Source organism: Leptonychotes weddellii, chromosome 9 (assembly GCF_054177405.1).
Source record: "Leptonychotes weddellii isolate Sample4059 chromosome 9, ASM5417740v2, whole genome shotgun sequence".
Classification (NCBI taxonomy): Eukaryota; Metazoa; Chordata; class Mammalia; order Carnivora; family Phocidae; genus Leptonychotes; species Leptonychotes weddellii.
In genome coordinates this window covers 56980250-56993864 of record NC_138377.1, presented here as the reverse complement: position 1 = coordinate 56993864, position 13615 = coordinate 56980250, and the positions used below count along the sequence as shown (strand labels likewise).

Genomic DNA, 13615 nt, shown 5'->3' with positions numbered 1-13615 from the left:
TTGTATCAGCCTTTCTCCCCTTTTTGCCTTAACTGCCAGGAAACCTGGAGCCACTGTAATCAGCTCATCTCAGGTGCCTGTTAACATCTAACCTGTGCTCCCGACGGTCTCACTTGTGTTTTCATCCCTAATTGGGTTTAGTTCTGAAAGCTGTATCATATCCCTTTAGAAGTCAGTAGCATACAAACTCTATATAAATTGAGTAAAGCTGAAAATATATTAACTTTACTAAGGTTTTATAGCTAATTTACAGTTGCCTACAATTGTAATGCATGATTGAATTAATGACAATCCTGTAACAAAAACACTAATGACATTTGTTTTTAACGTTTCCTTCAGAATATAATCATGGGGATTGTAGAGTGAGTTAAGCTTTAGAGCTTATGTCTTTCGTTTCTTCCACTTTTATGACTCTGAGATAAAAAAACTTTTTTTGGTGTTCTGATCAAGAATGATAAGTTTTCTCTGCTGCAGTTTTCTAAAAGTGGAAGTTGATGTTCTAAAATGTATGTACACATTGCAACTATGTATATAGCTCAAAAGCGTAAGAAGCAAACTATATTAAATTTCAACATACTTGTTATCCTGCATTCCGGTTGACTGTAGAGAACCTCTAGTCATGTCTATCTGTTTTTGATGCCTCTACAGAATAACTGCCCAGCATCCTCTGCCCAACCAATCAGAATGTAGGAAAATCTACAGATATGACGGAATCTACTGTGAATCTACCTACCAGAAGTATGTTGAAATCTTTGTGAGTCTTCCTTCTGGCTCGTGCATCAGTGCTTGTGGTTGCCAGCTATTCAAAAATATCCTTGTATTGAAACCTTATATTTCTCTAATATACTGGGGAAAAAAACAAACCAAACACAAACAACCAACAAAATTTGCCTTTGAAATCAAGACAGAAAAAAGTGTTTATTCTTTTGAAATTGTGGTCTAAAAGTTTTTAAAAATGACTATATTAAAGCTCTTAGGTAAGCTTCTTTATATTGCAATAAACAAGTACTTATATGCAAGAAAATCTCGGCAAAATACATTGCACAGGTGCTACGCATCTTAGGGATTTGAAAGGTGTGTTATGTATAAATTAGCTGTCACTTTTTTTCAATCCTGTAATGGAATGATGAGTTGTAATTTGCATAATCCTTTAAGAAGTCAAATTATACTGTCATGTAGCAGACTTAACATGCTAGCTAAGATTTCAGAGCTTTGCAGCTAATTACTATGTACCTTACAGGACAGTTAAATTGAAGTTGAGTCCTCTGCCTTTGCTGCCGTTTGCTTTGTCCATTACTTAACAGAATCTGCACTGTTGGTAATGAGGTGTTGTTACTATCACTGAAGTAAACACTCTGCTCTGGGAAGGAAAGGCATTTTAATGTATCAGAGCTTGACTTGTGTTGCTTTTGCTAAGAAGGAAGTTTTTGTTTTTTTAAAACAATAGTCTAAATTGGAGTCTCCCTAAAAGAATAACATTTGTGCTTCCCATAAGTTACAGAATAATGATTGAAGCAACAGTAACCTTTAATTAAAATAAGTTATTCTATAGACAATATAAAGTAAGGCAAACATAGTTCCACTGAAGGCATGAGACTTTCCTGATAGACTTTGCAAATAGACTTTGGTGTGTTTTTTGTCTTCAAACTCTTTTGTAGTGGAGTTCCATTATTAAAAAAAAATACCCTTTTTCCTTAAAAATCCTGTCTGAATACAAGCTGGTGAGTTCTACTTTCATTTACTCCTCTAGTTGGTTGTAGAGCATTTTCTTTCATGGTTTCCATTTTACAATCAGCAAATTTTGGGGCCAGTGAAGGCTGCTTTCTCAAAGGGACACAAAATGGATACCGGATGGAGCTGGGACTCTTCTCTGTATCTTTGCCACTTATTTTTCTCTGGCTTTATTTCTTGATATTCTTTTGCCTCGATAGAGTTATTCTTTTCATCAGAATTGGTGTAATTATAATGCGACATTACTGATTATTATTTTAAAAAAATTCTTGTTATCTGTGAGTCATCCTTATTGTGGCTCTTGGTCGTCAGGTTTCTGTAACTTGCTAGTGATTCTGTGGCTTTGTTGTGATTCGTGGATACTTTGAAGAAGCCTTTTGCTGTATAAGAAGGGGGTCCTTTTAAGGACCATCTGAAAGCAGCAGTTGACTGTTGACCATTTAAGTAATTGGAGACCAACAGCCAACTGTTGTTCACTTGTAAGTAAGCCAATTTCACGTGTCCGAAATTACTATCAGCTTAGAGGCGGAGGCTTGTCAGTTTAAAGCCGGGAGCCCGGAGGAGGTCACCGGGAATTCAGCCCATAGCCAGGCTACCTTTCGAATTGTAGGTATCATCTCAAGGGCTGGCTTTTTTTTTTTTTTTTCTTTTCTTTCTTTCTTCTTTTTTTTTAAGGATTTGTGTTATTTGTCGTCAAGGTAGACACAGTAGGCAGCACAGCTGTGACTGCGAGGGAAAGTCACTAGGGGGATATTCATAACAAGGAAATATTGGCAAATAAATGATGAAGAAGGGGAGGAAATCCCCAGGATGTTAAATTGGAGCACTGTCACTGAGATGATTAATGGTGTTGTGTATTTTGTGAAGACGCTTATCTGGACTGTCTTGAAACTATAGTGTACGTTTAATAGCACCTATAAAAAAGCATGCGGTGCATCAACACACTGAAAAGTCCATGGATTCGGATTTTATTTTCCTGAGTGAGTACTTTCTTCAACTTAGTCTTTGGCTTCTGGCTATTAGAAAGCTGGTGTTAACGTTTGTTACATAGAAGTATGTACATTTTATATAATACTAGTCTGCATTTATGTAGCTCCCGTTCCTACAGGATTGAAAATGTTCTTGTGCAGAAGATGGGTACTTTTCCAACACTCTGGAGGGGTGAATGTTACTAATAATAGGGAAATGGTAATTGCTCAGATTTGCCTAGTCTTTCTAGGTAGACAGGGAGGGTTGGTCAGAGGGCTACAGTAGTTGAAGGACCAAAGTTTCATCAATGATGTGGTTAGTTCTCTGTCAATTTCTGGTGAAGGGGTGGTTGTCCTGGAAGGTGGTCTAGCTTTCTGTTTTAAACCACGAATATCCTGATTCTATGTAATGAATTACCACTTGCCTTCGGGGATCTTTCGGCAGTGATGGCAGGTGCATCACTAGGCAGTTACTTAACCTTCCTGGTTCTCAATAATTACTGTTAGACATAGGGATAGATATAGACTAATAACATCTAATTCTATCTTCACTGAGCTTAGTCTATTTCAGCACTGGTTTTCAATTTGGGCGGCCCTACCCAAATAGTGGGCTAGGAGTCCAATTTAGTGGATCAAGATCAGAATTAAAAAAACAAACGGAAACGTTTGAGAATTTTAGTGCACTGCACTTAAGGAGAGTGAGTTTTATCTTGTGAGGCTTCTGTTTTTGTTGTGTGTGTTTGTGGAAGTGTACATAAAATGTGTGTGTCCATGGGGTGGGCCCTGAGGTAAAATGTTTCTTACTGTGTATTACACCCGAAAAAGAGTCGGTAGATCATAAGTGTATAAACGTAATCACGTATGGGTGTTACGTCATTGTGAGGATACGGTGGGTTATAAAGAAAGAAATGGTGAGGAGTGGAAAGGCTGCCCTATCTGGTCTCTCCTATCAGAATGTGCTGGTGCTGACTTGCATGGGCCCATGAGAATCAATTGTATGCACATCTTTCCCATTCTGTGATCCCTGACCTCATGTTAGTAACTGGAAATTGGGCAAAGTATTTGCACTATGGAAATTGGAAAATGCTGCAAATCAGGTGCCTTCCTGTCCCCAACGAGTTGTTAAATATTTACCAGCACATCACTGTTCTTGATCCTTTCAACGGTAGTTGTATGGTTTTATAACTGAATTTTGCTACATTTTACAACACTGTGTGGGATTTAGATGTTATTGGGAGTTATTAAACAATTTTAGTAATATTGAAAACTTTAAGCAGGAAAATAAAATGTGGTTAAATCAAAAAGCTATAATTTAGAATTTTAAAAAAGTTGTTCTAACTTCTTACATTAAATGCTTATGACATGGCCGACTTAAAATGTAAAATTGTAATCAGTGATAATTTTTTGGCAAAGGGTAGGAAAGCAGGGTTTTCAAAAACACTAACCATATTGTAAATATTTGACAGATTTTTTTGTTAAGCAGTCATTTTGGTAAGTACCGAAACTTAGAGAATCCAGACCCCTTTCCCCTTTTTAAGCTGTCTTTAAGTTTGCAAAATATATCTGGGTTTTAGTGAATTCATCTTTAAAATCATTGATTTGACTGGGAGATGCCACAGTTCTTTCTAATTAAAACAATTGTTCGTTATTTTTTTTCTATTTTCAAACAGAAAAATAAACGTGTGAAGAGTCTAAAAAGAGGAGACGCCTCCTCCATAGTAACTATGATAACTTTAAACTTCTAAATAAAGGCAAAATATTTGAGTTGGAGGAAAGGGAATTTCTATGGACATTGATGGGATTTTACCACAAAATACAGTGGCAATCACCTGTGTTAATATGTGATCATGAGGAAAGGTAACTGGGAAGGAGTAAACTGAGCAAGGCCTTTGTAGCCTCCAAGTTTGTCACAGTTTGGCCATGTGGTTTGACACTATGGTAGCTGTGTTCAAGAACAATGATCTCACTCATACTTAGGGAAGATGGATGTGGGGACTGGAGCTTAAAGGGGTGCTCTGTTCAGTGAGCCCATGTTATGCTGTTGAAATAGTTCCTGCAGGACCCATTTTGAACAAAGGGCTTTCACCCAGAGTGCCTCGTCTCAAAGTGTAGCCGAGATTGAGAAGGTGTTGGCCATTGACAAGACAGTGGTCACCTAAAGAGAAGGGGCCATTGGCAAAATGGTGAAGATTGTCGGTTTCCTGCCTCTCTGTCCAAGCCCCTTTCCCTCCGTGAAATTCATGCCACCTTGATACCTGGTTAGCGTTTCGTGCCCAGGCCTTTACCCACGAGGCATTTTTGTCCATACCCCTTATTGCAGATCAGGTGTTGTTAACTGATAATGTTACTCTTCTCACGGCCATTTGCATTTTAATAAGCAACTCCAAGTGAAAGAATTCAAGGAAAAGTGGAGTTCTTCTCCAGTGGAATAATTTCAGGCAACACGACAGGGGTTGGAGAGAGAAATTTGGGGCTAGAAAGGGAGAGGTGATGTCTTCCTTTTCTGAAAAGAAGAAACCCAGAATGTGGGTGTTCTTCTGCTCAGTATAGTGTTCAGGCTGGCTTTGGCCAAGAAGCATGGGTTGGGAAATGGGCAAATCCAGACTCCAAAGAGAGAAGGAATTAACGAGGTCTGGGGACAAGAGGAGAATGAGTGAAGAAGGAACTCACCAGTCTATCAGCCGTGTTGTTCCAGAGTGCTAACCACTTGCACGTGTTATCCCAATTAAGGAGAACAAGACCGGTTCCTTGTCAGGCAGGCTGCTGGGGGGATAGATGGTCACCTGTGCTGGCGGGGAGGGAAAGGTCAAGGAGGCTCTGGCAGCTGCAGTAGTGAATTCTTCTGGCTGTTTAACCTGATTGATTGATTGCAATTATACAGCTCCCCCCCCCCCAGCCCCACCATTGGGATAATTTATGCCAGTTGTATTTGGATCAGTAAATAACAAAGAAGTGAGAAAAGAGAAATCTACAATGAACTTCATAAAGAGCTCTAATAGAATCTGCATGTTAAACAGACATTGAACTTTGTAGCAAGAACTGCTTCAAGCCTTTCAACATCCAAATGAATTCTAATTTCCACATCATGCCTTTCAGACCTCAGCATGGTTTCTGGTGGTTTCTCCCAGTTAATTTTAGCATCACACCAATGATTTTGCCTGCCACTTGCCACTTGAAGTGGTATGTCTTGGTAATGTGGATGGTATATTATTTAGGGCTAATGCCAGGCTAGCTTAAAAAGGAGCTAATTTATTCATTCATTTAACAACTATATTTTGATCTTCACCCACGGGTCAGGTGCTGTTCTGCATAAAGTGACTTAGAGGTGACTAAGCCTATGCCCTGCAAAAGCCTAGAAGACTGATGTGAACGGGTAATTGGGATTCTGTGTAAGAGGTGTCTCCAGTGAGGAGTGCAAACAATGGAAGTGGTCCTAGGAAAGGGTTATTTTTTAACAGTCGAGGTGGGCCCTGGGATCTTCATGGTAGAGATTTTGATTTGGGGGAGAGGGGCTTGAGGTAGTGATTTGGGCCAAAAGACCAGTATTTCTGGTGTAGCAAATTGCAAATGGCATATGTCAGGAGTAGAGGGCAGGATAAGGGTGACAGGACTTCAGTTTGGAAGAGAAGGGGAAACTGAGGCATTGGGGTGGACTGCCATCCTGGGAGAGAGCTCTGGAGGAGCTTTCAGGAAAGGAATGTGGCAGGGACAGCGAGTCAGAACAGCTCTGCAAGTTGCCCGCCATCTCAGCCTCTCCTCTGTGTTGGGAAACTCCTTTCGTGTGCTTTGCTTGGAGGAGGTGCATTCAGGCTTTGTGAGTTTGAAGTTATTTTTGACTTAAAAACATCTTGCAGGACTCTACCAGTATGAAATCCAGTTCAGGACCTGTCTACAAGTTTATTGCTTTTTCCGGCTTGACATGCTCCAGATTTGCCTTTCTCCTCCCAGACCACTTGTAACTCAAGATAAACTAAAAGGGGAGAGTCAAAATGGACAGGTACAGGAGGCATGATTTAAAATGAAAGAATATTACCCAAATGTGTATTTTCATTTTGAGAGAAGTGCCTGCCTTGATTTTTAAAACTTGGCTACTGACACACCTGCAGTATGTAGGAGAACTCTCTAGAAACTTGAAGAGAAGGCAAAGGTCAAGGTGAGAGGAATAGAGTGACAATGAACTTTTTGCAGGAATGCTGTTGAACTACAGTGTTCGAAATCACTAACGGTGATTTCAGAGAGAGACAGGGAGACTAATGTGCTTGTGCCCAGATCTTAAAAAAATACAGCAAACTTAAAATTATACATCAGCTATGGTTTTAATAAATTCTCACCGGAAGAAGAGTTTGTTCTGTGTGTTGATGTGTGTTCCGTATAGATGTGTCTTCAGTGAATTTTTGGTCTTTGTTTATGCATTAGAGTGGAAGAACTATGCTTTAGTCTTTGCGAGCAACATATTTTAAGAGCTCCACAAATCCACGCAATAGTATTTCATAACTGATAGAGGTAGTTAAACCTCCTGGAAATGGATCTGAGTTTGATCTTCTCCCCCCCCCCCCCGCCATAATGATTAGATCTGGGACGGTGGCTAAGTTACTTAACTGTTAATGCTTTTGTTTTCTCACTTCTGAAATGGAGGTAAAAATGAAAATTATCTCATAGCTGTATTGAGAATCAGTGGGTTGATGCCTTGACATTGTTTTAAATCTTCACAATAAGTTGAGGTTCTAGGTATCATTATTACCACCATTTTACAGATAACCAGGTCTTACAGAGCTGAAACAGCTCACTCGAGGTTAAGAAGGTAGGATAAGGTGAAATTTAGTTTAGCGGCACCAAACTGTCACTTATTGGCCCACATCTGTTCTCCTATCCCCTACCTGTTCTTGTACAGTAAGTTTTATTAGAGCACGACCATACCTGTCCACTTATGCACTGTCTGTGACTGCATTTCTGTTAGCGGCAGAGTTGAGTAGGGCTGACAGAGACCATATGGCCCATCAAGTCTCAAATGTTTACTGTGTGGCCCTTTACAGAAAGTTTGACCGTTGCATTAAACCTTAGTCTGTTTGACTTAGAGCCTAAGGCCCATACCACAAAAACACTTACTATGGTGCTTGGCATGTAGTAAGTACCCCCTGAAGGAGTACTACTTTGTTCCTCATCTAACTTAAGGTACAACTGTTCATATCAAAGAACTCGTGTCTGCAAAATGGAAATAAAGAACTTACAACTTCCAGTAGGATAAGCCATTATGGCTATGGAAATACTGAATTCCTAAAGGAACACATCCTGAATTCAGTCTTATATCTGCCACTTATTACTAGGCTGTATATAATATAAATTCACAAAAGAATTTCCATCTTCATAGCAATCAAAGTACAGTACATCATTAAAGGGAATAATTGTGAACTTCAGTGAATATTCAGAATCTGGTAAATTAACCTACAACAGAAAATTTCATATTCTTTGGAAATTTAAGAAAATCTTCCTCATGAAAAATATAGTGTGGAATTGCCACTTAATTTTTGAGCACATTATAATACTACATAAGCGGTGTGCTTACAGTAGGAAAAAAATGCAGTAGGATTAATCTCTTTTAATTAAAAGATTTAGAGTTTATAGATTTTATAAATTTATAGATTGACAATACTTTTCCTGATAGTCTTCCCAAAAAGGAAAGGATGAGATTACGGTTTCAACTTGACCCTGCTCAGAGCTTTTATTTGAATGCGTTGGTCTACTATTGATCCTGGGAGCTTGCTGTCCTCTGCTCAGTAAATGGCCTTGGGTTTGGACTTGGAGCTTAGGGAGCACAATGTATGTCCCATCAACTTGTATTGGGGGGATAATCTGGGAATTTCCTTTGACTAACCCCAGTGCCATGGCTCTGGGTTGGTGAATGGGGGTGGGAGGAGGTTTCCTACATTAGTTCTATGTTTTCTTAGAATAGCTGTATATTATTTTCGAATAAAGCGGCAATACATTTTCACTCTGGAACATTTGGAAAATTCAGATAAACATAGAGGAAAACATGAATGTCTTTTATAATGGTAACACCCATAGATAGCCACTGTTCACAACTTGGTGTTTATCATTATATAGAACTGTGTTGATAGGCATGTCCTGTTTGACAGATCTGTAGCTACATATATAGGCATTTCTTGTGGATTCATCCTGAAGTTGTCTTAGCTGGGAAATGTCTGGGGCCAAGTGTTGTAACTTGTATACAAGCAGCTTATTTAGGGGAAGCTGGAAGCTGTATGGTCACCTTCTATCTAGAAACTGTGTTTTGCAGAGAATTCCTTTCGTGACTTTTTTTTCCTTTTGCAGTATCTCCTTTCTCAAATGTTATCACTTTGTTTCTTGTGTTTAGAAAAAAATAAAAACAACAGAAAACAAGGGAACTCCAGCAAGAACCAGTGATATTAGTGACATTAGTGATTGAGATTTTCAACAGAAAAATCCCTCCCTACCCTCTCAATCTTTTTTTTTTTAATCTAGTACTTCATTGTTTAGAAATAGTTTTGAAAGAGGATGATGCTAATGGTGAGAAGGGTGTGGTGAGTTATAGTAACAGCTTTCTAAGATCAGAACATGTACATGTATAAGAAGTAACTGCTGGATGATTAGGTGGAGTTTTATGGTCACTTTACACACTCACGTGCCACGTCTGCTGCATCCTCTTAAGGTTGCTCATAAAGCGAATTCTATTTACTGTGTTGAGCACTGAGATATTTTGATGTAGTTCTAAAGCAGAGAGAAGTCTGGGTCCTGGGAGGATTTGGGGTCAATGGCCAGCATGTAAAGAAAACATTGAGTGACTCCCCCCCTCCCACCCCCGTTGTCAAACTTGAGACCTCTGTGATTCACTTAGCAGTGTGAAGAGTCTTTGGAATTGACTGCTTGAGATTTATGTGATTAAACAGACAATCTCTGCATCTTTTTTAAAACCTAATTGCCCTTCCCTCCCTTCCCCTCAGCCCAGTTATAAAGAATCTCTGCAATAAATACTAAATGCAGTAGTATTTATATATTAGATTATGTAGCAAGCCTCACTCTTTGCCTACAATGAGGAGAGTCCGGTTTCTTGCACTAGCAGCTGTCCTCACTTGCATTTCAACCAACTTAAGTTTTCACAACCTCATTGTTTTTTTGACCATTGCACATCAGGGGTGCTCAGAGTGAATCAGAGCCAATTGCATACCTTGGCCTTGAAACCAGGAGGTACACGGTCTTCTTGATGATGCTCCTCTTCCATTCTTCAACTCCACTAACAAAACTGTTTCAGGAGTGAAATTGAGTGTCTGGCACAGTCAGGCATGGAGCTCCTGTCTTGTATGCTTTAGACACCGTCTGGATTTCCTGGTGAAGAAGACCTTTGCAGTAATTACGGGGAGGTCTTTGCTCACTTCCAGGGAAGGAACATGCTTTCTAGGGACTACCTAACTGCTTGATGGCCTGAAAGGGGAAAATAGAAGCAACATCTCTGATTCTCATCCCTCTGGAGAAATTCATCAGGTGTCCTAAGTCTCGAATTAATAACAGTGACAGCAGTGACCTTCATGTCACCCTGTTTTTAAAAGGAGAGGTTTGGAGACCTATCCAGTGGGGAGGATAGTAGAGGGTAGGGGTATTTCTTGAGCTCTTGTAAAATTGATGATAAATAAATTCATCTGCTAGAAGGATTGTTTATCCTCTTTTGTGAATGCTGCTTTTAAGAGCTAGTAACAAATTTGAGACTGGTAGGAATAAAGAAAGCTGATATATATATATATATATATATATATTTAATTTTACTGTACTTGTGAAATGTCTTAGGGAAGGGAAGACTAGAAAACTAAAATTATGGGCCAGCGGATTTTAAGTAGAATACATTTTTACTAGAATCTAGTGGCAAATTTGGTTTACTTGTACCACATACACCTTTATTGGCTCTCTTCACGGGAAGTTTGCCAGACAAAAGATTGTTGTGATATAGAATGTCCTTGAAACTTGAGGCTCGGAGCTGTAGAGAGAGTAGAGAATGAATACGGCTGCATTTATTCTTCCATCCACAGGAAATACTCACTGATACTAAGGTCTTCCATCGTGAGGCAAAATTGATCCTTCTAGGGACAAGTTTTCACTCTTGACCGTGAAGTTGTGGTTGAGTTTTACCATTTCTGCTTCTGTGTTGGCTGGTTTTTTATATGCAGTGAGATAGAGGAGGCTGAATTCAGAGAAGTAACCTATTCCAACAATGGTGTTCTGTTGTCTCTAAACATCATTGTAATTGACTCCCCACATCCATGTTTGAAGTAAGTAGGTTATATACTCATTTGGCACTCAAGAAAATGAAGACTCAGAGGTTAGGTGGGTTGTTCAACGTACACAGCTAATGTTTAATCTGATGACTATTTATGGCAGCCCAATTCACGTCATTGTGGCCCAGCAGTTCCTTCACTTTCAATTGGATGATGTGGCCCGTTGGAGCAGGATACTTGTCCACAAAAAATCTTTCTGTTCAAGGGTAGTCTACTGAAATCTGGTTCCATAAAAGAACAAGACCCTGAGGAATTTAAAGCCTTACCTATAGAAGAGGATGAGTTTGTTGTATTTGAATGTTAGCTATTGAATGTCCTTGGTATGCACAGCTGTACGTTCTCCAGTATGGGGGCAACTAGGTCTGCCCTTCGGAAATTTCACTGGTCCTTACACTGCAGTTATCACACAAAAGTGGATGAATCCCAAGTTTTTAATCTTCAGTACTACCTCTTTGCCAACTTGAGTTTTAGATTTCCAAACTACTCGAGGTTTCTCCTTGTGATTTGCTTGACATCAACTTAAGCATGTAATGGCCAAAAAATTCGCAAGCACTTCTATGGACATAGCCAATTAATCCTTCCAGCAACCCAATGAACTGTGTTTTATCTCTATTTTCTGTGGGGGAAAAAAGAACCTAACATCAAACAAAACCCCTTGAGTCCTAGAGGTTAAGTGATGTGAATACTCTCACACAGCTGCCATGTAGCATGGCCCGCCTGCAGAGTGTGACCTCTCTCCCCTCCCAGTCTGGTGTTCCCTCCGGGACCATGCAGCTGTGCCCCCAAACAGAGCTCTGCATCTTCCTTGGAATGGTCCTCTCCTACCCTGCCCTTCTTTTGCTTTATCTTCATTTTTGTAGTCATTCAGGCTCACTCCTGGACTCCTCTTTCATTCTGCCTCTTCTGTCTTCAATAGCCTGTTAGTAGCATGATTTCCTGTGGAAGAAACTTATCTTTTGTTCCCATCCCCTTGACCTAAATTATTATTTCATGCCTAGCTTGTTGCAGTCTCCTGCTAAGTCTTCTTTTCTCTTATCTCCTTCAATTGAAGTTAAATGCTGGAGTCCTACTGTACACAAAGTACCATTCAAGGGAATACAAAAATACCTTTTTTGGGCCACCCTAAAGTTACTAGATTAAAATCCTGTTTCTAACATAGTTCCTTGCTTAAAGTCCTCAATGGTTCAATCTTATTGTATGGGGTCTTTAGTCAGCTTAGTATTCAAGATCCACCAGTCTTGATCTAGTTTGGCCTCTGCCTCCCCAATGAAAATATCTCTCAACAGAAGCTCTCTCTGCTCCTGTCTATGAATGGTATCCGTGTAATCTTGCTAGGTACAACACACACAGACACACTGACTTTGTGCTTTAGCTTTATCCACAGTGGTTTCTCTCTTCTCTTAATTCAACATATTTATTGGGTACCTTCTATAACCAGGAACTATTGTGTGGGACATATAGTGAACGAAGACTGGAATCTCTGCCCTGAAAGTTATAGGGCGTTAGAGACTAATAGTAAACAGCAAAAGTTACAAACCAAGCACATCATATTGTCTATTCAGTGGTGGTAAGTGCTGTGGAACAAAAATCGAGAAGGTTAAGAAGGAATTAGGAGTACTGGGTGAGGATGGGTCAGTTATGGTTTTAAGGAGGTGCAACCGCATTTAAAAAGATGATACTTGAGTAGAGACTCCTAGGAACTGAGGGAGTTAGGCCTTCAGATAGCCCTGGGGAAAAAATACTCCAGGCAGAGTGAGCACCTGCCATAAAGGCGCTGAAGTTGAAGAGCTTTCATTACTTTCAAAGAATGCGGGGAGGCTGGTGCAGTGGGTTAGACAGAGCACGGACTGCAGCTGGCGGCAGGTCAGGGAGGGAATGGGGGGCCAGCACACAGGACTCTGGCAGGCCAGGTAAAGCCTTTGGCCTTTACTCCACCTGAAATGGCTTCTTGGATTTTTGTTTTGAAGAATAATGGGATCTGGCTGCTAGCTGAATCCATGCTTCAGGGACCCATGGTGGAAGCAGGGACACTAGTTCAGAAACTATTATGGTCATCAAAGTGGTTTATGTGCAAGGTGTGGAAGTAGAGGTGGTGAGAAGAATTTGGATTCTGACATATTCTGAAGGAAGAGCCAGCAGGATTTCCTGATGGAGTGGTTTGAGAGGGGATATAAAGAGAAGAAAGTCAATATTGAATCCGAGATTCAATTCTAACGCATCATTTACTCTGTATCAGACATGCAGTAGCATTCAATTGTATATATGCAAATAAATACCTCTTAGGAACTCTTAAATTGAAAGAGGAGGCAGGTTATAAACTTACAAGTGAGAGGACAAAAGACTACATGTCTGTCTATGGATGGATATCTTAATAAGATTGCAAGTTCCTTTATGGTATCGATTCATTTATCAATCCACAAAACTTTCTAAGGTACTTATTAAAGGCCAGTGGTCATCTTACCTTATTAGTAGGTGGAATTAGGGGCAGCTTCAGTACAATGGACAAGAACACAGCCTCTAATTGAGACTGAGGGATTCAAACCCTACCTGACTGATTTGTTTGCTGGGTGATCTTGAACAAGTTACGTAACTTCTCTGTTACCTGTTTTTTCT

The 13615-nt window shown here is 39.9% G+C and overlaps 1 protein-coding gene across 6 annotated transcripts in view; it reads left to right on the top strand.

The window, feature by feature from the left end:
* Window positions 1-13615, top strand: part of NPAS3 (neuronal PAS domain protein 3) — an 813063-nt gene that overhangs the window by 93981 nt on the left and 705467 nt on the right. For 5 of the 6 annotated variants that reach the window (XM_081830630.1, XM_081830627.1, XM_081830628.1 and 2 more), the window contains exon 2: window positions 649-738. The exons of the other annotated variant lie outside the window; for it this stretch is intronic. In XM_081830630.1, coding sequence (XP_081686756.1) covers window positions 649-738 — 90 coding nt within the window. The remainder of the gene's footprint in view (window positions 1-648; window positions 739-13615) is intronic. 6 annotated transcript variants of the gene reach the window in all.